Source organism: Tachysurus vachellii, chromosome 2 (assembly GCF_030014155.1).
Source record: "Tachysurus vachellii isolate PV-2020 chromosome 2, HZAU_Pvac_v1, whole genome shotgun sequence".
Lineage (NCBI taxonomy): Eukaryota > Metazoa > Chordata > Actinopteri > Siluriformes > Bagridae > Tachysurus > Tachysurus vachellii.
In genome coordinates, this window is record NC_083461.1 from 23873493 (window position 1) to 23898242 (window position 24750).

Genomic DNA, 24750 nt, shown 5'->3' on the forward strand with positions numbered 1-24750 from the left:
TAGAATTCTAATGAATTATTTATAACAGTAAGTTTAAATCTGAAGGAACCAAATATCTGATTGTTGGTAAATGAATTAGAAATCAATAAACCAAATCAATAATTCATTACTAATCTTGTGTTCAATCTACTTTATTTAATTGTTTAATTGCTTCGTCGTGTATAGCAGCAGGGAGGCCTTAAACTGTAACACTGTCAAAAGATACCTTCAGCTTGATCCTGAGCTTCATCTTCCTCGTCTTTGGCCTCGTCCTCATTGAAATCTTCAGCTTGTTCTTCGTTATCCTTTACCTCTACTTCATCATCATCTTCCTCACTGCCATCTTTGTCATCAGACATGCTAATCTCCTCCTCTTCCTCCTCTTCTTCTGTTTCTTCCTCCTCATTTCCATCGTCAGCCTGATCCTCCTCTGCATCTTCATCTCCTTCACCCTCGTCTTTGTTGTCGGCCTCGTCCACCTCTACATCCTCCTCCTCAACATCTTCACCCTCCTCTGCATCGTCTTCTTCCTCAGAAGTACCTTCATCTGCAGAATCTTCCTCAATTGTCTTATCCACTTCACTTACTTCTTCTTCTGCTTCTTCTTCTTCTTCCTCCTCCTCCTCCTCATCTGCCTCTGTTTCTTCTGTTTCCTCTTCATCAATCTCTCCACCTGGATCCCGTGCTTCCTCATCAGCCGCTTCTTCACCTTCTTCGTCAGTTTCTTCTGTCTTTAATTCCCCCAGCTCCTCTGCTTCATCCTGGCTCTCTTCCTCCTCTTCCTCCACTGCTTCCTCTTCTTCCTCCACTTGAGTCCATACTCCGACACTCAGTAGTGCTAGCAGCAGCCACACTAAGCCACGACACAAAGCTGCCATTTTCAACCGTCACAAAAGAAGGAACCGGATCTTCGAGTCTAGTTCAGTCCCCACCCTAAAACCTGTTAAACTTTAGTTCTTTGCACAAGATAAAAGAAAGTAAACAACTCTCGTAAGCCAGGTTGCAGCAGTAGGTCTGCTTTTTGTCTCCTTCCTTTGCTCGCAGTGACCACTTAGTACACACAAGTACACACTTGCAAATACACCGGCACACGCAATCACAGAACAAATTGGAGCAAGGAAGCAAAGTGAGATGACTGACAAGACCACATGCATGTAAGGCTGCTTGACTGATGTCCTCTATGCAACCTGTCTATGTGAGTGAGAAAGATAGCAATGTTGTGCATGCTAGTGCAAAGAGAAAAGGGCACACACACGCACACACACACACACACACACCACTCTATCTCCAGTCATCCAAAGCCTGTCACATACATGCGTAGAGCTTCACTGAGCCTGACAGGTGACTGATATGTTATATAAAGCGACTCCACAGCCTTGACCTCACTCCACTCACTGAAACTGAACCCAATTGTCTCTGATACACTTCAGTCACCTTATATAAATGCCATCTTTTTCATCTGCTGCAGTTGATTATAGTATTAATAATAATAATAATGTACTGTCAACTTTATTAGAAACACCTACACATTCATGCAGTTATCTCATCAGTCATGTGGCACGAGACAAAGTGAAAAGTCGTAGAGATACAGATACAGATACACATCAAGAGCTTCAGATCACCTGAACTGGAACCAAACTGACAGCTCCAGCCAGTCTGGTCATTTTCCTTTCATCTCTCTCATCAAGATGTTCCAGCCTGCAGAACCTTAACACACAGTCAGGAATCCCCAGAGATCAGCAGTTTTTACAACCATGTCATGCCACATTTAAATTCACATAGTTCACACATTTTCTTCATTCTGATGCTTGAAGCATTACCTAAAGCTCGTGACCTGCATCTGTATGATTATAGTACTGTGCCACCACCGTGTAATTGTCTGATTAGATAACCGCATGAATGTGCAGGTGTACAGGTGTTTGTATTAAAGTGGAGGGAGTGTTATAAGGTGTGCTAAATTTCCACCAATCCATTCTCTACACAAGGCAGCATTCACCCTGAACAAACTATGTGAGGACCCAAGAAGATACAGAAGAAGGGACATATTAAAGCTGAGATTCAAGTCAAGTCCAATTTTATTTCTCAAGCACACTTTTAAGACATGTACCCGACATCATATCCCATTTACTGTAGTTAAATAACAACATAAGAGAAAGAGTATAAATAAGAGAAGTTTTAAAAATACTAAAGATAAAGGAATTACAGCAGTCCAACAGAGTTGTATTAAGAGCAAGAATCACAGGATGTTTTCCTTAACAGCAACACCAAAAAGTACAATTGAGTCAAATATAACTGAAGATTTTTGACATGCTGACATATACGAGATAATAAAAGAAAAGGTACTAACTAGGGTTCAGGGGTTGAGGAGGCTGCTTAAACGAACGCTCTACGTTTTACTGAAAGGGTTCGGCCTGCAATATTTCAAAAAGGGATTCAGAAGATTGATACACGGACATGTTTCTGGAAAGTAATTCATTTCAGTTACTATTAGGATTCATACTTTTCTTTGGGATAAGAATCTTTGGGATACCCTTCACATTACAAAGTTCTAATAATAAGCAAATAATTATAATGATGATAAAAATAAAATTTAATGAAAAATACAACAGCATCAGTGTGCATTAATGTAACTTGCTCTGAACAAAAGTTTCTCACTGGAAAGAGGTAGACTAAAGACATTACAGCGGTGTGTGTGTGTGTGTGTATCAGTTTTACAAAATAACCCATTCCCCATGCTTACGAACAGAACAAGTGAAAAACTCAAATTTATTATACAATACTTCCCAGAGCACTTGAATGCGGCCTCTGTCACAACTGTTATTGTAATTACTATCAGTGACCACTAGGTGGCACCTGCACAATAACGCATTTCAGCCGTGCTGCTCATCAGTGCAACGGTATGTTTCATTAGGGGATCAAGCGCGAAGCGCTGGAAACCTATTGTATTCGTTAGGATTTTATTATTATTATTATTATTATTATTATTATTATTATTATTATTATTATTCCGCCCTACAAATGATCGTGCAGCCCAAACCGTAAGGCCTAGAGAGCTCAAACTTGGTCAGATGGTAGTACTGGTCACAGTTACTCAGGCCCAAGGACTCAGCGAAATCGGCCAATAGGGGGCGCTTCAGCGCCCCTCAACGCTTTTGTGCTTACAGTATATCATTGGAATCCTTGGTTCATGACTTAAAAAACGTATATCTCTGATTTTATCTCCGCCATTAAAATTTTTTCGCTATAGCGCATTTTGTCCGAAACCTACTTTTGCTAACTAGTCCTAGGTTTTTCGCCTGATCGAGACCAATCCAGTGCAGTAATATTCTCTGGAGTCTCAATGTCAATAATTATCGAAAAAAAGTTGAAATTTTGATTCAGGGTCCTTAAGGGGCCCCAAAACGTTCGAACTGGGAGGAGCCAGTTTTACTAAAATTCAATAACTCAAGAATTAAATGAGCTATCAACACCAATCTTCGGGCACATGTGAAAGAGGTCAAACTGAGGTCACAGTTCAAAAACCGCGGCGATTGGCCACTTGGTGGCGCTATGACAGAAAAATCACTAAAAACAGCTCTAACTATGCAAGTGTTGGTCCGATTGACTTCAAACGTGGTGTGCAGTGTCTTTGTCCAGGGTGCCTTGAGTGTATGTAAGGGCATTGGTGTGTCTCAAAAAACATGGCTGCTATCGGCCAATGAAGTTTGAGCACCAATCTCAACTCGGTGGGCATGTTCGACACGTGGTCCTAGAGGTTTGTAAGAAATTTGAAAGAAATCCGCCACTAGTTGGCGCTAAAGAGTTTTACACCACTGTAATCACGTAGTGCTTAATAAATACACACAATATTGATATCATTTGATAGGGCTCCACATACTGAACAACTTTGCCTCTTGGACCAATGCTGTCAATCAAATTGTTCGTTAATTATTCTTGATCAGGTGAAAAACCTACTTTTGCGAACTAGTCCTAGGTTTTTTTGCCTGATCGAGACCAATCCAGTGCAGTAATATTCTCTGGAGTCTTAATCTCAATAATTATCGAAAAAAAGTGGAACTTTATCCTTTGGCTTGCCATTAAAGGATTATTTATGAAATGGGCGTGGCAAAAAATAATTCAAAGCCTATAACTGATAAACGAAAAGTCTAATTTATACGACACTCATTGAGCACATGTGACATATGACCTTTAACAATCATGCCAAGTTTTATCTTGATCGGACGATAGGTGGTGCTGTAATTGGTAAAAAGCTGCACACCATGTATTTTCAATGGACTGCGTTGGCAGTAAATGGGCTTTTCCATTACTGATGTAATAACTTCCTTAAAGGCTTTAAACGCTTGAACCCCGGGAAATGCTGCTTGCAGCTTTAATTATTATTATAAATGTTAGACATTTTATTATTAGACAAATTATACACAATACAGACCCTGAGATACCTATTTAATTGCATGACATCATTAGCCATGTTTGTTTTAATCTTATTGAAGTAAAATAAGATAACACTGAACTTTTTAGCTTGGCTTGTAACCTAATACTGACAAAAAGAACAGAGAATTATGAAAAATGGGATTTATTTTGTGCTTGAAAGGCTTTTCTACCTTTGAGTCTTTAGAATTAAATGAAATTAAAAACACAAACCTCCCACAAATAGTATTGACGCCCTTGTCTTTTAAGGGTGGCATGATTGAGGTTAGAGGAAAGGCAGCGTTAGTGAATTAAAAACAACAAATGTATACCATCATCTTTTAAACCTGTACAATCAGAAACTTTTGTTCTTATGTCCTTTTGTTGACGTTTGACCCCATTCTTTTATTCTGTAATGTTCCCTTCCTTTTCCTTTGAAATAATAAATAGGAATGCAAGGAAGAGGAAGATGGAAGACAGACGAAAGGTGAAGGAACCGTTCTCACATCTCAGGTGTGGATGGATTTACTAAAGAAAGAAAGACAAAAGAACAGATTACATTATAACTCAGAGCCGAGATTTGGCACCTGTACAACAGTACAAACAAATAAATTAAAATATTCATTTAAAAGAGTCATTTGTGCCAAAATAAAAAGCTGAGTCATGAGTCATATGAGAAGGTATGGATGTCTAGATATATGAATACAGACAATAATAATAAAGATAATAAAAGCAAGTAATCAACCAACTAACTAACGGTGTTGAGCAGAAAGTCACCTTTCCGGGTGGGAAGAGGCTTTGTGGATTTTAGCGCACCGCTTTGAGAGAGAGCTTCGGCCATCCATAGAAGAGTAGACGAACAGAATTCCATCTGAAAGAGAGTCACTGTGAATAAGAAAAGTGTTTGGCAGAAAGATGGAAAGATTTTCTTATTGAATTATGAGGTTACTTTGAACTTTGGACTCGATCCTGACAGACCACTAACCTCACACTCGAGGGTTCTTAACCTGCGATCCAAATCACTGATCTCGGCTGTCTGTTTGAGAACAGTGTCCACTCTATAAAGTCACACACATGCACACGCACACACACACACACACACACACACAATTATAGTTATGTGCTGTCATTTATCTCTGTATCAAAATTATTGTGGAGAGCTATGAATTGTTTGCCCAGCAGGGGGCGCAGACCCCTTCCATTTCCCATCAATCTGCTCACCAGCAGCTCAACACATAACACTCAGCTTAGCTCAGAGAGAAAGAAAGAAAGAAAGAAAGAAAGAAAGAAAGAAAGAAAGAAAGAAAGAAAGAATGAATGGCCAAGTGTGTGTGTGAGGGAGAAAGAGAGCGAGAGAGAGAGAGAGAGAGAGAGAGAGAGAAAGAAAGAAAGAAAGAAAGAAAGAAAGAAAGAAAGAAAGATAGAAAGAAAGAAAGATTGAATGGCCAGGTGTGTGTGTGTGTGTGTGTGTGTGTGTGTGTGTGAGAGAGAGAGAGATAGAAGATAGACAGACAGAAAGACATCCTGAAAACATAACATAACGTCTGTCTGTGTTTGTTCCTGTTCCTAGGAACAATGCTGCAATTGTACAAAAATGTTATTGAAAATTATAAATCAGTGACTGTTAGTTCTGTATTTTTTTACTGTAAGAAACGTTCTGATTATTCTTCAGAAGTGACTTCATGCCTGTTCCCTAACATTCACCAGTGAACAACACCAGCACTTGTGGGAACTCATCAGCTTGACCGAGTAAGCAGTGAATCAGTGGAGTTTACTGGAGCCGTGAGGAAATAAAAAAAAGCTCTTTAACATACAGCGCCATGATTGTGTTGGAATATTTATTAAGAGATCTGAGCACTCACTTGACAGACATGCGCTTTAGTCTCTCTGTGTCACTTCCTTTTAATTTCTTTCCCTCAGCAGACAAGAATTTCTCCTTCTGAATGTTCTCCCACGTCATTAGCCGGTTGTTGGCTTTTTCCTTTAAGTCCACAGCTAAGGCAGAAATGGAAAAGTGTTTGTAAAAATCCTTCTTACAGGTAAGCTCCTGAAAAACCGCAGGTGGGTTTAAATACTGTCCATTCCATTTGATTTGGAGAAGCTAAAAAAAATACAAGAAACTTACCAAAATGGTGCACCTTCTCAGATGGCACCTTGCGGATGTTCCGCTTGATAAAGAGGTGGATGTGGGAGATGATAATGAGGGGTGGAGCTAGGCACGGCCGAGAATGATACCCCACGATCACTTTGTAGCGCTGGAACTTCCAGTATGTGTCACTCCGGTCTTGCACTTTGTTGAAGGTGTAACTGGATGAAAGGAGGAAAAAGGAGAGAGGAGGGAAGACATGGGGGCAATCAAAACAGCTTCATGACACAAAGGGACGTCAGTGTGTTACAGCAGCATTTGAGCTGAGAATAAGTAGGGTGAAGGGAGGGAGGGATGGACGGGTGAAGGGAGGGAGGGATGGATGGGTGGAAGTGAATGGCTCAATGGGTGAATAGATAGATGGATGGATGGATAAATGGATAGATGGATGGATGGATGGATGGATGGATGGGTGGATGGATGGATGGATGGATGGGTGGATGGATGGATAGATAGATGGATGACTACCTGAACATGGCGATGAGTAGGTTAATGAGCAGGATATTGGTGACCAGAAGGTAGATGACGAGTAAGATGACCACAAGCCAGTTATGATATGCTTCTCTACACGGTTCTGTACCTTCTTTAACTAGTGTTGCATTGTTTGTGCAGTTTATATCCCAACTATATACAGCTAAACACACACACAGAAAGATTACAATAATAATGAATCCAACGGCAAACACTGAACTCATAATGTACATGCTGACGAGGCACAACATACAGTCAATTTCCTCCACGGGAATTTGTCCAAATATGTGTAAGTATGGTCTGTAAAATACACGGCGGAGGATCCTATCAGCACTTGAGTCGTAGGGGTAGATCAGAGCCTGATTGGCCACTCCGTAGGCCAACAACCATATGGCAAGGAAGAACAAAAAGAAGAACATATCTTTCATCTGAAAAGAAACAGCCAGAGAAAAAGATTTGGTAGATAATCCTTTAAACACAGAGAACATTCATTCATTCACTCATCTTCTACCGCTTATCCGAACTACCTCGGGTCACGTGGAGCCTGTGCCTATCTCAGGCGTCATCGGGCATCAAGGCAGGATACACCCTGGACGGAGTGCCAAACCATCGCAGTGCACACACACACTCTCATTCACTCATGCAATCACACACTAGGGACAATTTTCCAGAGATGCCAATCAACCTACCATGCATGTCTTTGGACTGAGGGAGGAAACCGGAGTACCCGGAGGAAACCCCCGAGGCACGGGGAGAACATGCAAACTCCACACACACAAGGTGGAGGCGGGAATCGAACCCCGACCCTGGAGGTGTGAGGCGAACGTGCTAACCACTAAGCCACCGTGCCCCCCTACACAGAGAACAGAATAATGCAATTTTGGCAAAAACCAAATGCCTTTGTAAATGTTATAAAAATCTATTTGATTTAATTGTAGTATTGGGCTTAATATAAAAATAGACTTAAAAATCTAGTGGATCCAGAACCTAATCCCAGGATATCAATATTTGGTTTCTTCTATAACTTACCATTTTGCCCACTATGATAATTTTTGGCCCAAGCTGCTTATGAATGGCGAAGATGTGGATAAGTCTCAGGGTGAACACCATGTAGTCGAGGCACAGGGCAGCACGGCCGAACCAATACGTTTCATTGAACATCCTGAGATAGAAATGTGGGCAAATTATCAATCAATCCATCAATCAATCATGTGATTGGCATGCAGCTGGAACTAAGTTTGATCCGAAATCAATCACATCACAAGTCACCTCTTTTAAGATATAACTGGTTCATTATGTAAGAAAGGTTATCAGGACACAAACTATACCAGCAAAAAGGAAGAAACCTTGAGAGGAACCCATCTTCATTTGGTTTTACCTGCAGCACACACCAATAAGAAAGAGGAAAATGGCAATAAGGTCACATTTGTGCCAGACATCCTGAGCATACTGTCGTATCCTCTGCTTAAATGTCATGTTGCCCATAATGGATGTCTAAATGAGAAAGAGAGAGAGAGAGAGAGAGAGAGAGAGAGAGAGAGAGAGAGAGAGAGAGAGAGAATGAGAGAGAAAACAAAAAAGGCACAAAAAGTCATAGAGGTCTGAGAATCTAAGGTTAATCATTCCATTCATATATACAGAGACCCATAGAGATTCTTAGCGAGAGCAAGTTACATGTAGATGTACATGACAGTAGTTCCTAGTCCACAGTAGTCCACAACAGGGATGCAACATTGTATGTGTGCAAATATAGGAAGACTTTGCACAGCGATTAAAGACAGGAGATTGCACGCAATCCCAGCTGCTTCTCCTTCATCTCATATGATACGACATATATATTCACTGGTGGATTTTATACTTAAACAGTAAATCTCCCTCCGGAATGTTCCATTTAAGTGGCAGGAAAACAGATTTGGAGTTTCTAGTTGGTAACCAGTAGCAGGAACGCGTAGGAACTGAAAACTTTCTAGTAGTCATTTGGGACTTTTGCAAAAATTATAAATTAACATTATTAACATTGTTATAATTAACACCAAAATCCTATAAATATTCACTTTTCTAGCTACAGGTTGTTTTTTAAAGGTAGTTCTATCTTCCTTTGCTCTCTACACTGTTCCTGTTTGTGGCACATCACCGTATGGACAAGAGGTTGTGTTTACCTCTCGAATCTCCTCACACACAATGGTGAACACCCAGAAATACAGCAAGAGCTCCCAGAAGGCCGGGCCTCTTGGGGGTGGAGGCTTGAAATCCATCAATAGCACATAGGCAAACAGAAGCAGGAAGAGGAAGTACATCAGCACATTGCCAAGGAAGGCAGTGACCGGTGCGTACCAGAACTGTCTCCAGCGTGAAAACACAAAAGGCAGTTTGGGACGGACAGTTCTGACCGGGTAACCTGAAAAAAAAATCGCTTAAAATATGCGATATATAAATGAAAAGCTTAAAAACTACATTATGGTGAATCGGTATAAAAAAAGAGCTCATGAAAGCATTGATCGATTCAAGAGCGGTAATTAATTAAATTGGCCAAATATTATAAAGGAACAAACCTTTTATGCTTCGCCTAACAGGAGTTAAGTCTTCTGCTTTTGCTTGACTAAAAAAAATAATAAAACATTGTGTGTGTTAATTCCTTTGATTACAAGGATTGATTGTGGAATACTGAAAGAAGAGGAAGTACTCCTCTGGACCTGGACTGGACCTTTGGTTTTATAGGGTTTCTTTAAAAGGTTTAGTTCATTTTGAAATATCACTAGGAATTCAAACATTTAAACAAGCCACAACGAATCCATGCATTAAAATGTGATTACATGCGATTCATATCTGAGAACGAGAAGACGGTTTCTGCATAGAGCCAGTCGATTTCCTTGCGCTGTGACACGTCCTCAGAATTTTCATACACATCGTTCTCCTCTCTGGAAGAACAGAAATGAAAGATGATCGGCGATGATCAGCGATGATGTAATAGGATGATGGAGGATGGAGGTATTTCTTACCTGAAAGAGATCAGGTTGGTGTAGCAGAGAGGAGGAACAAACAGAGTGAGGATGAGCTTCCAGACCTCAGTGTTTTTGTCCATATCCCCCCACCATATCTGAGACAGCAGATTCTGACACACACACACACACTTCAGAGACAAACCACCTACATCTAATCACTCCAATGGAACAAAGAGGGCCTGTCCCCAAGGTTCAAATCCACAACCTTAGACAGCCTTAACATCTTAAGCTATCACTGCACTCCACATTAACTCCACTTGCAGATAAAAAAGAATCAACATTAAACATTTTTGTATGCTGTCCAGTTTTTCCAGATCCTGCTCAACCTTCTCACTTCATCAAATTGAACTCATTGATTTAAACAATAAACTGGTTTAGTGGACGGACACATGGACTTCTCCAATAGGGTCCACTTTGAGAACCTCTGCTCCACCTTAACAGTACTGAAATATTACTATCTCGTCCACTTGTACCATCTCACATTCACATGCTTTATTTAAACATTTTGTCAGACACCCTTATCCAGAGCAACTTACATTTAAACAGCTGAGCAATTGTGGGTTAAGGGTCTTGCTCAGGGGCCCAGCAGTTGCAGCCTGGTTGCCCTGGGATTCAAACTCACAACTGAACAATGAGCTAACACTTATCTTTATTTACGTTACCATGTATGTTTTGTTTTGGTTCGTGTCTTGTCTCCGCCCCTGTATTGTCATTGGTTGTTGCCCTCGTGTGTCATGATTAATCTCACCTGTTTTCAGCTTACTTCCTGGTTTAAATACATATTTAAACATTTGCATGTTGCGTTCATGATGGTACCAAGCCTTTTGTTACCACAGTTGCTCAATTGCTGATTGCTGATGCTGATTGCTCGACCATTGCCCACTTTTTGGTTTTGTGTTTGTCTCACATTTTTCAAACTCATTAAACTGCCTCAACTGCACTTAGATCCTCACAGTCTTTGTCTGACATATGGCATGAATCCTACTGACTGTTACAAGAACATGGATTCTAATATCCAAGATCTCACGTCTAATAAACGCTTGTAGGATGAGGTAAAATGTGGTGTTTGTGAGCAAAATGTGCCGGTGAACAACAATAGGTAGATTTAGTGGAACTCCCATGGCTTATCTTGTAAAAAGGCATCACTAAAAAGACTTGGTGGAGATAACTATGCTTCTAATTGGTTGTCCATGTATTCAAACCTTCTCAAATTAATACGATGACCTTTCAGGCAAACATCAAATTCTGTGAGACCTGCACGCCGTCGTGACTAAAGAAAAGACGAGCATCTGCCTCCATGGCCATCCTCAGACATGTAGCGCCCTTCCAGACCTGTGATTTTTTCTTCAGCAGAATGAAAGAGCGACTCTCGCTGCTCTCGTAGCACTTACTGAACAAATCTGTGCGAAGCAACAGAGCAAAATCAGGAGGGTGAGAGAAAATCAGGTAAACGTAAAACAAGGTATATTAAGAAGCCGTTTGTAAATTTCTGACATGACGATTTCCAGTCTGACCATAAAAGTAAGACAACAATCCTACCGTGGGTCAAGTTCTCAAATCTCTGGGCCAGGTCCTTCATGGAGTTTTTCGTATCAGTCTCAGTCTCTAATTTGGAGAGAACTCTGAGCAGCTTACAAGCACTCAGAGCACTCAATACTGACTCTGAGGTCTGAGGAGAAAGAGAGTGAGAGAGAGAGCAGGAGGGAGAGAGAGAGAGAGAGATGATTAACCTTCACTACTTAGCAACGGATATCAAATGAATCCTAGCCACCTCTTTTCATTTAATTTCTCTTTTCACACTTATTGGGCAACTTATTGGGCACGTGAGGGCAAATAATATCACCTTTTCCAATCACACATAATATGAGATGCAGTTCTGTATCTAAAATCACACAGACAACTCCAAGGCCTGCTGTTACCATTTCCCAGAAGTAAACGGCCATATTGCTGCGGTTCTGCAGCACAGCCCAGATGAAGAGTGAAGCCCATGGGTGAGTGCACCGATGCTGCCGATATCTGGCGTCGTCATGCAAGATCGTAGACATTTTCTGGATATGAATTTCAAAGTCAAATCCGTGACGCAAAATTTTACGACAAAACTGCTGAATCTAGTGCACTTTCATCTTAGCGTTTTACCTTGATGGCTTTCCGTCTGGAAGAGACACCCTTCAGATCCAGACATTTATAATAGAAAGGCTGACACACGTCACCCAGCAGGTACTGTAGGACCTGAGACACCTAGGAAACATTGAAGTAGATTTACTAATCTGATGAACAACGGTATGGAGGAAATGTCATGTTAGGTGTGAGATTCGAAGAACCTGAACTGTGAGAACTTGTTTGTAACAGTAGCTATTGTGCTCATTGATAAATAATGGGGATCATCTGAGGTCAGTTTGCTGAGGTTTGAATAAAATTCAGATTCTATCAAACCCCACTGAATTTGCATCACTGCAATGCACAAGGATAACACAAAGCCAAAGTATTTCTTTATACAGTCATACCTCAAGATACGAGTTTAATTCGTTCCGTGACCTTGCTCGTATCTCAATTTGCTCGTATCTCAAAACAATTTTCCCCATTTAAATGAATTGAAATCCCATTAATCCGTTCCAGCTCGCAAAATTCTGCTCCAGTTGTTTTGTTTATGTGTTTTGAATATGAAAAATGTACAGTACCTGTATTTATAAAAGACAAATATTGTATAAAACATACAGTAATAAAAGAGAATGTTAAACAAAATAAACTGGTTTTACTATTATTTACCTTGGAGATCAGACGACTTGAGCTAACAGAAGATGCGCACAGAGGTTGAGGGAGGAGTAAACAGGAGGAGGAGTTAGGAGGAATTTTGTATCGTACGAACACTTTCACTTTCGTTCACTTACTCGCTACTGTACACTCTTAATGCTACTTTACACTTAAATGGAACTTAACTAAACTTCACTAAAATTAATGAACTTCTTCTTCACAGCACTGTCCTTTACACTCACTTTCTTAGGACCCATGGTTAAAACAAAGACACAACCTGATGCGATAAAGTTGTACTGTACGCAAAATAAAAGCACAAATGCAAGCACAGCTTTACACAAGTGTTAACAAAGCGAGCTACACAAACACTAACCGAGAGAGACGCTGGAAGCTGAGGCGGGGGAAACAGAGCACACGTTGTTGTGGGTCTTTGTTCGGCGGCATCGGCTCGGGTGCTCGTATCTCAAAAATTTGTTCATATCTCAAGGCAAAAATCTGGTCAAATCACAGTTCGTATCTCAAAAAATTCGTATGTCAATGCACTCGTATCTCGAGGTATCACTGTACAACAAAAAAAAACACGGCATTATCTCATAAAACCCATTCCTTCATTCTCACCTCATACATTGTCACTTGTTTGACTGGGCTAATGGTGTGTTTAACAACACTGCCACCGGAGCGAGAAGTGGCGCTATTGGCGGCCCCCAGGCGTTCTAAGAGGTAACGTTGTAGCAGTGTGTAGATCAGAGAGCCCTCTGAGACAGAGCGGTACAGATCCTCCAGGCGGGCGTATGTGAGATATTCCATAATGTTCAACCCGTTTTCTGTAAAAAGTCGTACAAACTGAGGCTTGTCGTTCACCAGAGCATCAGTCATGAAGCCCTCCAGGTCCTCCTTCTGCACTCAACACACATTTATACATAAAATTTATTGATTTCAAAGAAACTCTTGTCACAGTAGACGTCATTTCCTACCTTCCACTGGATGTTTCCTGTGAAGAGCTCGCTCTTGGCGATATCTGCTCTGTTCCAGGTCACAGCCAGCCTCAGCTCCTCGGTATTGGGGACAGCATCAGCAGAAAGGCGCTGCTTATTCGCTGTGACACACAAACACAAAAAAAACCTGTAGACCAGTGAAGGCTGGTGTTTTGTCTTTTATTAAATGAAAGGAAGCACAGCTGTATTCAATTCAATTCAATTTATTTTAATACCGCTTTTAACAACTGACATTGTTTCAAAGCAGCTTTACAGAAGTATAGAGACAGAATAAAAACTGTAAAGTTTAAAATTAAAGTTACTATTTATTTTTAACATCTATCCATAATGATCAAGCCTGTACTGATGGTGACAAGGAAAAACTCCCTGAGATGATATGAGGAAAAAACCTTGAGAGGAACCAGACTCAGAAGGGAACCTCATCCTCATTTGGGTGACACTGGACAGGAAATAATAATAAGTAAATGTGAATAATGTCCTTTCTACAACAGTTTATATTTGAATGGAATTGTGGAACTATGAGGGCCTAAGGAACAGGTAAGAGTCAATCCTGTCTTCATTACAGACTTAAAGGTGGGGTCTCTGAGTCGGGCCAACAAACTAAACAAAAATCAAAACAAACGTGTAGCCAATGAGCAGAAAGTGTTCAGTGCGCATGTGTGACATTAGCAGAAAGCAGTTTTAACATTGACATGGAGGATAAAAACAAACAAAGAAAGAAAGCGAAGAAAGGCTTACAGTACGATAAAGCAAGAAGTAGGACCCGTGTTAATATAGGATCAGCTTTCCAGCGCTGCAGAGAACTGAAGGAGCGGGAAGTTGGCCGCATATTCACAGATTGGAGTTTCCCAAGTCAATAACTCCTGAGCTAAACGCTGTTACTACACAAATAACACCTCTTTTCTATCGTAGTAATGTAGAGAGGCAGCTACAACCGCGTTTTGCTACAGTAGTAAAAGCGTTTAGCTCAGGAGTTATTGACTCGGGAAACTCCAATCTGTGAATATGTGGCCAACTTTACTTAAGACACCGAGGTCGCTTTTTCCTTCTCGATAGGTGAGTAACATTGGTTTTGCTTTGTTTCACAGAACTAATATATGCCGTCCTTTGCATGATTATGCTTGTGTGTCATTTTTGCTTGTTTGATTATCTGCAGTCGTATTGTTCTTCCCTTCAGCTATGATAAAGACACATTTCTTTCCAGTAGTTGCCTGGGTTACGTCTGTATGTGTGGGCGGAGCTATAATACAGGGGCGGGTTTGTTTGGGTGATTTTATATGTCAACATTGGCTTTCAAACTTCGGAGACCCCACCTTTAACAGAATTCCTTCCTGGAGAAGTGCTCACTGATGAAGACCAAAGCACAAAGCTGACTGACACAATGGCTGATCAAAGACTTTGTGGTCTTCAAGTGGTTCTATCTACAGTCATCCCATGGGCACCATGACCCAGGTTACAATTTATTGTTCTATGTATGGTCGAAAACGACAATAAAAAAATTCCTTGGCTTGACTTGACCTGGAGTATGTAAAAAAAGTCTACATTTCGCTCCAATTCACCTGACTAACAGGTGTAAAAAGCCAACTAAGTCTATAAAGTACTTAAGGTATAAGGTGAGATTATTCACTGAAGCAGGAAGGATGAAGAGGATCAGCATTGCTGCAACTTACCCTTGACTAAAGCCTTCAGCAGCACAGTATCAAAGTCGTCTAATCCCTCGTGCTCATCGTGATAAATAGAGATCAGGTCTTTGCTCTGGTAGATACTCAAAACCTGTCAGAATTTAATCACAGGGAGATTAGCATTTGATTGAAACACTTGATTTTAGGTAGTTATTTACCTCAAAATTAGAAGTTCAGCTTTTATAAATGGAGGCTATAAAACAAATCATATGAAGTTATTCTGTAAAAGACTTAACAAGCTTTTGCTCACACAAAAAAAGAAAACCTGCGACAGTCATTCAAATCACTGGGACAAAAAAAAACTTGTTTCAACCTGATATTCCACCCCAGGACTAAAAATCCATGTCCTTCATTACCTTGTCTACAAGTTTTTCAGTGTCCTGCTCTGAGGGAAAGTGTTTCAACACTCTCTCTGTTACTCTCCCTCGCAGATCTGTTTTAGTAGCCGCCTCCCCTTCGCCTTCGGACCCTGCCCCAGGCTTGCTCGATGCAGCCGATACATTTTCCAGAACGTCGCTTACCAAGTCAGCGAGTCCCCCAGAGCCTGCCAGGACCAACCAGGGGAGAGACTTCTTCAAGGAGAGATCCATTCTCTATGATGTAAAGAGAGACATAATTTTCTCTGACATAATCTTTTATCCTATACAGCCCTGGTACAACCCCAAGCCTGTCAAAAACGACCTGTAGGACAAGGTAGGGGACACCTTGGATGGGGTCCAACTCACTGTAGGGTCACAAACACCCACAGTCCCATTCACACACTATAGACAATCAGCCTTTAACACATCGTTTGGTAGATGCTGTAATCCAGAGTGGCGTACATTTTCTTTTAATTTTATGCTAGCAACTGAGGGTTAAGGGCCTTGATCCGGGGCCCAGAAGTGGCAGTTTGGTGGACCTGAGATTGCACAATGACAGCAATGTGTGATATATTTTGTGTGTGAAATTTTGTTTCATTTCTTTCCTAAATAAAATACCTTCTCTCTTTCTCCATTGTTATAGACTGCCGAAATAAAAGTCTTGAGACCTCCATGCTAGTACTGGATAGCTTGAATAACATGGTGATGTAACCAAATGGGAAAGATGTATAATTTGACAGGTTTAAACATTTTCTTAATTTTCTAGTTTTCTATTTTTTATATAGTAAAACAGTAAATAATTTAGCATAGAAATGCATTATAATCGAGCTAAGCATAGACTTAGAATGAGTCTGGAATACAAACACTGCCCCTATTACACATGCCTAAACATGATGACTGTGTAGGAATCTGACAGCACCTTCAGCATTTACGTCAAAGAATTAATAATAAAGGTACAGTTTTACATGTTTCCAAAACTGACCTCGAGCATGTAAGGCTCTCCTGATACCAGCATACACAGCACAGGGATGTCCATGATTCCGCTTCCTGTACATATACATACACTTGTTTTGTTACTGGATACATACAGAAGGACATAAAAGATCACTAGAACATTTGATCCTTTATTAAAATGAAAATCCTACAAAAACCAGGGAGCATACTTTCCATTAATTGGAAATGATATTTTCTCTCACCTGATGCCTTTTCATTGTTTTGGTATGCTATTCCAGGATAGTTAGAATAATTTGGTAATGTTAGGAGAAAATCTTGGAGAAATGTCTTAAATAATTCTCATTTATAGTATATTCCCTTTGTATTTAAATAGATGAGGGTAAAAAAAATTGTCTAGTTTGCATATATTACAGACAATTTTAAAATTCATTTGAGGCGCAAATGTGTATTGACACATTGGGGTGTTATGAGGCCTGTGAGGCTGGGGTGATTATATCAACATATTTTTTTACAGTTCTCTGCTCCAGTGATATGCCTAGATAAAACCTAAATTGGTGGTTTGATACCACGTCTCACCAGATATTCCTGTGCGCTGCTGAGAAAGGTAGTTCTCTAGCCGGGCTCTGAAACGAGCCTCCACACCTTTGTGGCCTATACTCCCATCATCCACGAGGAGAAATGCCTGGTAGTTGTTATCCAGGTAGCAGGAATCTCGGGACATGTTCGGAACGTAGTACTCAGCAGGAAAACTACCCTGATAAACACAGGTAAGTAGAGGGAGCGGTGAGAGAGTCTGTTACTGGCTGTTACCTTTATTAAAACTATATATTTCTCTACATGTACATGTGCATCATTTATTAAAGTTTACTTAATTTTAGCTAATAAATGTTATACATCTGCACATGGGATTGATTCATTAGAGTACGTTTAGGACAAGAATCCTTCCTCAGCAACTAAAGCAGCGTTCATCACCGTCACTTTCTCCATGTTTCCAGGTGGGCAAGAATGTTTGAGAGTACATAGAGCAATGTGTTTAACATCTTAAAGAATTTACAGGAAGAGATTAGGAAACTACCTCTGGGTTGATGAGTTGTTCTCGGTTGCATACCAAACCCCACGGAGCTACACCTATGGCCACTACCTTGGAGAGGGAATCTGAGGATGCAGCCATAGAATGATCCCTCACGGCTTCGCCTAAATACCTGCCAACACCCTCCCGCAGTCCTCCTGATAAGATCCATGCTCCTGTGTGTGTTACAGAGTGTGAGACAAAGGTGTGAGTGACTTGTAGGCCAAAGACCTTTTCCTATGGAGAAGATTCTGAGCCGACATTCTTCATCGTTCGTTAAAGACATTCTTCAGCCTCCTTCTTAAGCTAAAATTTCAGCCTTCATCTTAAACGGAACAGTGATAATTTGCGAATCTTCCGTTTGAAGCAAAGCTTCAGTTTGAAGCTTCAACATAACAATATCAAGTCTTGTGGCATGCATTAAGAAATGGATAAAGCATAACAAAACTAAACTAGTGTATAGTAGTGTTAAATACATGTGTTGTTTCATGCAAAAATTGGTTTGTAGACTGTTCTGAGTATCTGAGATGTTCTTCTGGAGATTTTGCCTCTCTAGTCATCTAGACATTCACATTCGTAGTGCTATTAGCCATCTTCACTAACAGCTTCTTCCTACTATCCCAGGAATCTGGAAATGGGGAATATACCCTAAATGGGATGCCAGTTAATTTCAAGGCACCATGCATATATCCACGCACATTAATTATGTCCAGCTAATTGACCAGTCAGCCTGTGTTTTGATTGTTGTGATGAAACCCCAAAGCAGTCTAAAAGAGTAATCCATAGACTATTTATACCACTGTGGCTGTTCTTATTGTAAGTGTTTTGTGTTTGTACCTGTGCTCTGGGCTGCTCTGACCAATCCCTGCCTTAGAACCTCTCGTACCCAGGTCTTGACCTTAGACTTCCCCCCACCACCGGCCACTGACACCACCAAGTTTGGAGGTTGCAAGTCCCAATGGCTGGTCAATATGGAGTAAACAGTAGCAGAGGGAGTATCCCAGGACAGACGAAGAAACTGTTGGGAAAAAAGAGAGGTTAAATACCATGCAGCTATATTTCAACTGGCTTCATAAATTCTGTGTTGTTCCTGGGTGAAAATCTAAAATGCCCTTAAGCATTTGTACTCGAAGCATTCAAAACGTACACTACACCAGACTACATGGATAAAGGTTTGTGGACTATTGATGATCACAAGTATGTTAGCACCGACTGAACCCCAGACCTCCTCACTCTTTCAACATCAGTGTCTGATGTTCTTGTACAGTAGCTGAATGGTCATAAATCCCAAAAAGTATCTTCGGGGGCTGTAATAACAGCAAAGAAACTAAATCTAAAGCTGGATGTTCATAAACCATATATGGATGTAATGGTCATATAGTGCATATTTAGATATATACTACAATATGAGACTTGCATTTTGATTTTAACTTACAAGCTTTTTCAATCAAACTGATAACACATCTGCAGGTGAAGTTCTTTTGACATAAAACAATCATAGATCTTTGTATAATACTTAAAATAACTGAAGCGTAAAGAACCAAGGAATATTAAAACGTTCTTTCCAGAGGATTCGTGCTGGAAAGTGGTTACCCACATAGCTGTGCCTCTTGCTGGCTCCTGCAAATGCCACCTCTCCGTAAGCATCTGTGGGAGACTCGGACGTGTGTTGAGAAGATTCCCAGTGACTGACAACGGCTGTGCTGAAGTAATCATTCAGAGTGACTGACGCGTGGCTTTCCCTCGGACTTCCGCACTGACACAGGCGACCGTTGCTGAAGGAAGACAGACATTGCAAGGGTATCTCAGTTGGTATATCATTTATCAGCAATATCGTCATCCCACACTGGGACTTACAGGACATCAACATTTTACCAGCACTGAATGTACTGTGTTTAAACATAGTACTGTTTAAAAAAAACAAAAAACAGTACTTTACAAGAGAATAAATCTTTTATCACAAAATAAATACCTTTAAAGATAGAGATGAAATTATTTATTTTTATACTGTAGCAATAAACTATTTCAAGATGTCAATGTTGGCCCATTAATCTAGATTCAGTAAAAGTTTACATTTATAGCATTGGGTAGATGCACTTATCCAGAGCAACTTACATTTTTATCTAATTTTATACAACTGAGGGTTAAGGGCCAGGCTCGGGGGCCCAACGGTGGCAGTTTGGTGGACCTGGGATTCAAACTCCCAACCTTTCAATGGGTAATCCAATGACTTAACCTTATTAACATTATTTTGGCACAAGGTTTAAGCCCTTTCTCATGCAACTGAATTCTCAAAGATGAATGGCTGATCATAAGATGTGCCTTCATTGTAATGTTAAACAAAGAGGAGACATTAAAGTTACCTTTAAGGAAGGAGTTTTAAAATAGTTTTAAGTAAAAAAAACATACAAGAACCTGACTGCATATGTGTGTTTTTGACAGTGACTCTAACACGTTACAGATAAGACGCCCTTATCCAGAGTGACTTGCATTCATCTCATTTGTTTATACAACCGAGTAGTTAAGGCTTAAGGGTCAACTCAAGACCTTCTGCTCAGCAGGCCAACACATTATCTACTTCCCCTTGAAAGAATTAAGAAGACTTGGAATAACACAAAATGAGGCTCTTAATTTTATTCGTACAGGTGCAGGTCCTTAACCACATCCCTTTCCCGACTCTGCCCTACACTCACAAACTGACTTTCAACCACACCCCATCTGCACCATGACCGTACTCAGAAAGAATCAATTTTTTTTTTAAAGAGCTGTGCAGAAGAGATTTCCCTTCAAAATCAATTGATCTGGAGCATTTATGGAAGATAGTGTGGAATAAATTTGCCAAATCAATCCTGTTGGTAAACCAAATACAACAAGTGCTTCTTTTTTCCTTCCTAAAATATATCTCTTTTAACTTAGACTTTGTTGGTTGCTATAATCACATTAATTATTTGTTATGTTTCATTTTTCCATCACTAAAACCTGCAGTTGCAGCAGGGCTGTGTAGACGTTTCATATCCAATCTAATCTAACTTACAGGAAGGAACTTTTTTCCAAAAAAATGTATATAAATTTCAAGGCACCATGTTCACACACATTCGCACACTCATTTACACGTGGGGCAAATTTAGAGCAGCCAGTCCACCTAGAACCGGCGACCATGCAACTGGAAAATAACATCATCATTGTGCCTTGGAGAGACCTGAAAAAGACTAAACAAACAATAGTGTGGCTTCTGTAGCAGATCCTCTGTTGCATTTATGTAAATTATTTAACGAAACAGAATGAGACCAACTATGTGGCTAGAGACATTAAGTCTGAAAAGGGAATTACTTTTTTTTTAAGAAAGGTATTTTTTTAAATTACACACTTTGCTTTAAAGAAAAAAAAACAATGATAATGAAAACAGAACAGTATTCATCCTGTATCAAACTTGGCATCTGTAATAATTGTCAAATGTAGGAACATGGCCTACATATTAAACTGTTACAACAGGGAAAAAAAATAGTTGTAAAAGGCCAGAATGACTCATTATTCCAGCCAACAAGACCAGACAAAATTCCTGGAAATATTTTAATACATATACTGTATGCCTAATTGTGGCAGCATAGGATAAGTCAGCACAGGTTTCTGAAGGGTTTTGTTTCCTCAGCTTACTATACAGTATTCAAAGACAATATTTAGTTCAGTTTGATGTTGTTGTTTTTTTTTGGTCTAATGTCAAATAAACTGAATTTCTGGAAGTTTCACAAGATTATGAGTTCAAATCCCAGAACCACCAAGCTGCCACTGCTGGGCCCTTTAGCAAGGCCCTTAAGTCTCCTCACTTGTATCGATAAACTGGAACTGAAGTTATCCCAGGAACACACCCTGGAAATGTCAGGGAATGGGAATTCACCATGATGATGGCAGTCCATTGTAAAGTACCAGGCCCAGACACATTCAACCACAGTCTTTGTTCTATGTAGAAACATAGTCCTGGAGTTGTCTCATTTCACTGTGTACTGAAACAGCCATATACTGTATATTTGAAATGACAATAAAAGCTTCTTGACTTGACTTGACTTGACTATTACCTCATATCTAGGTGGCAATCTTACTTGCATATTTTTTGGGGAAAGAAGAAACCAGAGAGTCTAGAAGAAAACCAAATGGACAGTAAACTAAGCTCTCGAACTGGTTTCTAAGCACTCTAGAGTATGTACGTTAACACCAAATTCTTATGACCAATACAGTGTATTCCATATAATAATGCTTCGTAGGTACAGTAGCTTTGGAAAGTATCCATGTCCCTTCACTTTTTGCAAATTAACTGATCATTTACAGTTCATTTAAAATGGATTACATTGAATTTGGCCATTAATAATCAACACATGTTGTTGTTCTTTCTGCTGGGATCGCCATAGCAATCCATGTGCAACCCTGCCATTTTATGCAGGCTTGGGACCGTCACTGAGAGTTTGTTCTTCACTGATTGGGTTAGGTCCCTGTGCTGAAAATGGAACCTGGGTCACATAAACAAGAGAACAGAATCCTATTGCTGGACCACCAGGAGGTGGCCATTAATCTACACATAATAAGCCATAATCACATAACCTATGGGATGTGGTTAGGGTGTCGGATTACCGATCAGAAGATTGTGACTTAAAATCCCAGGTCCACCAAGCTGCTGCTTCTGGGCCCTGAGCAAGGCCCTTAACCCGCAATTGCTCAGTTGCATAAAATGAGAAAAATGTAAGTGGTTCTGGATAAGGTAAACTGCTAAATGCCATAAATATAAATAATTAGAAATAGATTAAATAATGTATTTATTCATTTATATATAATCAAAACCTAAAATATCTCATTGCTTCCTTTAAAAAAAATCTCACAAAACTGATCTCGGGTGAATTCCATTTGCACCTTTTGCAAAGTTTTCAATCTCTCACATTGTTTTTAAGAAATATTTTCCCTCTCGTCTTTACAACATTGCTTCAGTTGATTGAGAGCATTCGTTTATGCAAATTCTTTTAACAAGATCCTGTCATAGCATCTCATTGGGATAGAGGTCTGAACTTTGACTTGGACATTCCAGCACCTTGTTATTTTTTCTTCATTAGTCATTTAGATGTTGATTTACTGGTGTGTTTGGGATCATTGCCCTGTTGCATGATCTAGTTTGGCCATCCAACAGTGCAACATGTACCAAATATCAAAATGTACCAAATATTAAAGATGTTTTGGTTAATTAGGACAGTACGTGGTCTGAGTTAAAAGTGAGTTTTGAGAAAGGAGGAAAAACATTCTTCAGGTTTGATGTATTTTCACCCTATATGAAACGTTCATGGGCGTGAAAAGTGAAGTGCGCATGCATGGGAAATCTCTATTCCTCACCTGAAGGAATCCTCCACAAACGTCGTACAAACTCTTTTCTTGATTACAGACGTAATCCAGCTCTGAAAAGCAAACAGTACGGATTCCTTTACTTATATGCAATCTATAGGAATGTTTCAAACTCAATAGTAAGCCTACATGTTTTGCATGATCTATCCAATCTACCTAATATAGCTACTGTATATACCATTATATATACTGTACTTATATAGCTCTAGTAACCATTAAAGGTGAGTTAATGAACTGACACACCGACTCTGTCTAAAATGGATGATTGATTGTTTATTTGTCAACCTAAGGCCTAAGCAGGTATTCTACCTATTAAATCATCACTATACGGAGTCTTGAGACGTTTCAAATAGTTTTCCTTGAGTCTTTTTACCGTCTCCTGTGAACTCACCTGGTCTTTCTCGGATTTAGACATTTGGACGTCTCCACTTTGCGCCTCTTTACCGAACATGTCCAAGCGATTGTGGCTCACCAACGTTTAAAAACCTCTCAGATCGCCTTCATTTCCTACTCGGAAGTCCTTTTTTTGTTCATGGAACCTCATTCCTTCACATGACAACTCAGCGGTTTAAAGCTCTAAGTTCTGGGTGTGGTTAAAGCAGAGAAAAGCGTTATCACAACACGGCTGTGTCCCAAACCAAACCACTTACAACTAACAACCTGTAGGGTGGAAAACTATCTCACTAGATGTCTGAATAACAACATTGACGTTTTTATGGAATAACGTGTAAATAAAGTCTATGGTGTTCATTCATCTTGATCCATGGTGTTATTAAATAACAAACCATTTAAGATAAGCAGGTAAATAAGTAGCACAATCAAAGTGAATTGAACAACTGTTTTTTTATTTATATTATTAATATACATCCCAGAATGTTTTATTAACACGTAATAAAATAGATAATAAAATACAGTATACTGATATAGACATAAAATATCCACACACACACACACACACACACACACACACACATATATATAAAACACGTGTATATATATATATATATATATGTATGTGTGTGTGTATATATATATATATATATATATATATATATATATATATATATATATATATATACAAATATATATATATATATATATATATATATATATATATATATATATATATATATACAATTACAGCAGCCAAAAATACACATAGAAATGTATTAGTTTATTATAACAAACATAGTGAATCAGGTATTTGACTAATATGTGCGCTTTTGGGTTTTTTTTTAAAAAAGGATAACAACCTTAAGGAAAAGTACCAAACAATCTTTTTTTAAATCCAGCAACCTACACAGCAAAAAAAAAACAAAAAAAACTAAATGAAATTATATTTAACGCTATGGCTTTATTTCCTTCCAGACACAAGTCAGTGTAATGCTAGTCTCATAAGCAGATTAACATATTGGTCATTTGTGTTCTTGTTTTGCCTGTTTCTGAAGTCAGGAGTGAACACACCTGCAGTGCACAGGTTTGTTGTGGAGCAAGGTATTACAGAGAAATCTACTAGTGTTGTGGTCATTTCAAACCAACTCAGCCCCGGGATTGTG

General features: G+C 39.6%; 2 protein-coding genes across 2 annotated transcripts in view; both read right to left on the minus strand.

The window, feature by feature from the left end:
* Window positions 1-1001, minus strand: part of LOC132841559 (sarcoplasmic reticulum histidine-rich calcium-binding protein) — a 16407-nt gene extending 15406 nt beyond the window's left edge. The window contains exon 1 of the mRNA XM_060863921.1: window positions 206-1001. Within this exon, the coding sequence (XP_060719904.1) occupies window positions 206-857 (652 nt within the window). The 5' untranslated portion in view covers window positions 858-1001. The remainder of the gene's footprint in view (window positions 1-205) is intronic.
* A 3333-nt stretch (window positions 1002-4334) lies between these two features.
* On the minus strand, window positions 4335-23784 carry LOC132841562 (transient receptor potential cation channel subfamily M member 4-like). The gene is made up of 28 exons (XM_060863922.1): window positions 23586-23784; window positions 23186-23247; window positions 19413-19590; window positions 18653-18833; window positions 17822-17991; window positions 17323-17500; window positions 16775-16839; window positions 15790-16026; window positions 15422-15524; window positions 13731-13852; window positions 13375-13653; window positions 12142-12243; window positions 11925-12053; window positions 11545-11674; window positions 11260-11405; window positions 10003-10115; window positions 9817-9921; window positions 9556-9602; window positions 9163-9401; window positions 8382-8497; window positions 8033-8165; window positions 7257-7431; window positions 7001-7166; window positions 6512-6693; window positions 6249-6381; window positions 5372-5444; window positions 5164-5257; window positions 4335-4914 (listed from the first exon to the last, which is right to left on the minus strand). Exons 1-28 carry the CDS (start codon window positions 23643-23645, stop codon window positions 4889-4891), a joined length of 3744 nt encoding a protein of 1247 aa, XP_060719905.1. The 5' UTR covers window positions 23646-23784; the 3' UTR covers window positions 4335-4888.
* Window positions 23785-24750: the final 966 nt, after the last annotated feature.